General features: G+C 43.8%; 1 protein-coding gene across 1 annotated transcript in view; it reads right to left on the bottom strand.

The window, feature by feature from the left end:
- Window positions 1-395: 395 nt before the first annotated feature.
- Window positions 396-3,544, bottom strand: part of SPTLC2 (serine palmitoyltransferase long chain base subunit 2) — a 160,912-nt gene continuing 157,763 nt past the window's right edge. Inside the window, exon 12 of the mRNA XM_019518731.1 lies at window positions 396-707. Within this exon, the coding sequence (XP_019374276.1) occupies window positions 588-707 (120 nt within the window). The 3' untranslated portion in view covers window positions 396-587. The remainder of the gene's footprint in view (window positions 708-3,544) is intronic.

Below are 3,544 nucleotides of genomic sequence, written 5' to 3'. Positions count from 1 at the left end.
AAAAAAAAAAAAGCTTTGGTTGATTATCTGCCCTGTTAAATGCATTTTTAAAAGTTAACAATCAACAGTTCCTCTAAGAGGTCTCTGCTGAACAAACTGACTGGCCCATCACCCACTGGGAAGGTTAGATGCCTAGCAGCAAAAACAGAAGTGTGGCCACCACAGCGCTGCACCACAGATGCTGCAGACAAGTCAGCTGGCAGTCAAGAGGCTCACGGCGTATATAAAGAGTCTGTGCCAGCCGCCAACAGCCAACAAGGGTCACTGCGATTTCATTGTGACAAATAAATAAAAAAAAGCAACAAGAAAAAAAAAAATGAAGCCAAGCACCTCTAGGGCCAGTCCCTGAAGAGATAGGAATCAAAGCTGTTGTTTTTTTTTTTTCTTTTCTTTTCTTACTATTTACAAAATACCATTTAGAGCTGATGTGGCCACTTCAGTATTGTGAGGAAACATCCTTTTTAGCCTAAGCAGTCATAAATGTGCAGTTCAAGGACTGTGGCACATTTGTGGCCGCAGAGCGTCCGGGGGGGGGGGGGGGGCGCAGGGCAGGGGGGTGTTTCTCCCCCAAGGCACATGGAGGGAATTCAGTCTTCTGTTTCTTCATAAGTAGTCTCATCAAATGGCCGGTCCAAGAGGGGCACCAATCGGTGACGGGAATATTTCAGTTGCAAGAGGTCACCAACTTCATTTATTTCCTTTAAAGCCTGAGAAGAGAGAGACCACGATATAAGCAAAAGAGATTTGTGACTCAAAACACAGCTAACAATACATCAATCTTCCTTTCCGACTCCCCAACACATCCCAAGGCAACAAGACTACAGTCAAAGTGATCCTTTAGCTTTTCTGAGCAAAACGTCCATGCTAAAAGTCCTAGCTGTTTAGTCATGTGACAGACGTTTGTGGCGGAGACATGGAGGCCTCCAAACATTCTCTCTGAAGAAATCAAGCCTCAGAGAAAGTGGTGTCATGGCAGTGCTTACAGGGGAACTGGATATCAAGGGACATTGCTACTGAGCTACAAAGCCTTTCACTTCTAGGTTACCAGTCCAAAGCCTGACTAGCTCAGCAGGGATCATATGTTTACTAGACGCTACATAAGAGGAGTATGGCAAGTCCCAGTTTCATGCTTTGCATTAGATGGGGGTGGGATGTCTTTAAGGCAGAAGTCATCTCAAGTGTTTGCATACTGCCAAGCCCCAATCTCAAATGGGTCCTGTACTGAGTAATCCTACAGCAGTGGTCTAGATCACTTTACACACCCTAAGTTTCTAAAACTTTGCAATGCTAGTTCTCAAATATTGGCAGGAGGTAAAGAAGAGGTCAGAAGGCAGACCAAAATCTTAATTTAATATTTGTCCCCAAAATCATGGCTTCTTAATCTTGTGATAAGAGTCCAACAAATTCTGAAGTTGTAGGGTTGGCATTATGAACTTGTTTCTGCATGAATCTTTAGACTGTTTTTTAAACAATGCACCCAACATTCTTCATATATTCCATTAACTCATTCTGTAAGATGAATTTTCAACTAGTAAAATGTTCTGGTCCAAATGACCTGCTCTTGAGAATGGTTCTAGCATAACAGTTAATATTCTTACATGCTTTTTCTCCCTGGATGAATAGTTCAAGTTTTCGTTCCTTTCAAAAATGGCCCCTTATGCTTGTTATACCTGGCAGCAAAAGTCTCTCCGCTCCAAAATCAGGGGGAAGCAAGAAGCCTAGAAGAAGCTGGACTTCACTGAAAGAGTGGGCATGTTTTACAGGGCTTTAAGTGAAGGCTCCATATGGAAACAATTTAAGGTTGAATTTCTGTGGAAAGAGTCCGTTAACTGTTATTCTTGAACTCAGATTTAGGATTTTATTAATTTAAAACAAAAAGAACCATGTGACTAGCAAAGACTACAAAGGAAATGGCATCGATGAACTCTGACTTCAGGAAAGTGTAATATATTTTTCATCACAGAAAAAAAAAGCACCAGCCCACAGGGATGCAGGTTATGAGGAACTTCACTCTGATCCCAAGCCAAATAGTTTTGGAGGCAAGGAAGTTTTATTTACATAAAACAGTTACAAATTGTAACACAGAGAACTGCTGCCCATCATGTGGGTTTATTTAATAAAAACAAGCATTGCAAATATCACCATTTATATGTAAAGCCTCCCTCCCCCACACTCCATCACTGGGTGAAATGTATTTAGGGAAGTGCCAGGATAATAGCACTAGCTGAGGCCAGGCATCTATGGGCAGGCTGTTCAATTCCTCTTTCTAGCCTTGGCTCTGACAACCTCTCTCTTACCCTACCAGAATTTGAATTTTTCCTGGACACTTTTCCAGTGCTTCAGAGGTGGTCAGATATGATGGCCAGACATAACCACTGTTGGCTATTGGAAACCAAATCCCCTTATTACCTCAGGAAAGCCACAACAGGGGTTTATCTACACAGGGAGTTATTCCTAATTATCTCCATGTGTTGATGCTCTTATATTCCAGAATCAATAGAAGTATCTGACATTCCAAAGCAGATTACACTCATTTTGAATGAGAGCTTGCACATATGAAGTTGATCAGGAATGGTTAATTAGGTTTAAATTCACACCCTACCTAGATTAATCTTCAGATATAGACAAGCCCTAAAACTAAATCACTTCATTTGGGAAAGGAAGTACTACTGAAGTGTAGTTCAGAGCACATCTGAACAAGATGGTGGTGACCAAGAAGGTACAGGAAAGGCCTGTTTAATACAGAACCTAGAAAAAGTAACAGTTTTCTTCTGTGAGCACAAGGGTACAGTACCACTTGACAAAATAAGTAACCAGTTTTTCACCCCAGCATCCTTCCTAAGTCAGTGGTGCTCAACCTACAGGCTGCAGGCTGGACCCAGCCCCCACAGTCATTGGATCTGGCCCATGGCATGGGGGGGGAAGAGGGGGTGTGGAATCAGCAGCTCAGCCCAGTGTCCGCTTTACCGCCATACCACTGATTCCCTCCACAGTTCTCCCTGCCCTCTCCGTCCCCTTATAGCAGACTGTAACAGGATGGCGTCCTAGGGGCCACTGTGATCTCCCCTAAGGCACGCTTACCGTGCCAAGCTGCCTAAAGGGCACCCTCAATTCTCCCCTGCCACGTCTTTTATGGTAAATATATAATAGGGAGGCTGCCTTTCCATCCTCTTGGACACGGCTTCTTGCTGTACAGTGGCCCCGGCTCCTAAATCCCTTGTGGGCCCCGTTCTGTATTTGGTGTTTTGGGCACCCTAGCCTTCTGGGCTATGCGTGACTCCAATCACCCCTTTACCACTCCCCAAGCCTCATTGATAGAACTGACATTCCATCAACTCTCGGGGATGTAGGGGGATGGTTAGGAAGGCCAAGGCAGAGATGGAACAGGGGCTGGCTTCCCAGATTAAGGACAACAAGAAGTCCTTTTTTAAATACATAGGGAATAGAAAGAATGCCCTAGGAAATGTGGGGCCCTTGCAGGACAAGATGGGGAATCTGGTTGTCACGCCAGATGACAAAGCCAACATATTTAATAACTTCTTTG

This window comes from Gavialis gangeticus, unplaced genomic scaffold (genome assembly GCF_001723915.1).
Source record: "Gavialis gangeticus isolate Ggan-Ray unplaced genomic scaffold, GavGan_comp1, whole genome shotgun sequence".
Taxonomy (NCBI): Eukaryota; Metazoa; Chordata; order Crocodylia; family Gavialidae; genus Gavialis; species Gavialis gangeticus.
This window is presented reverse-complemented; position numbering and strand designations above follow the sequence as displayed.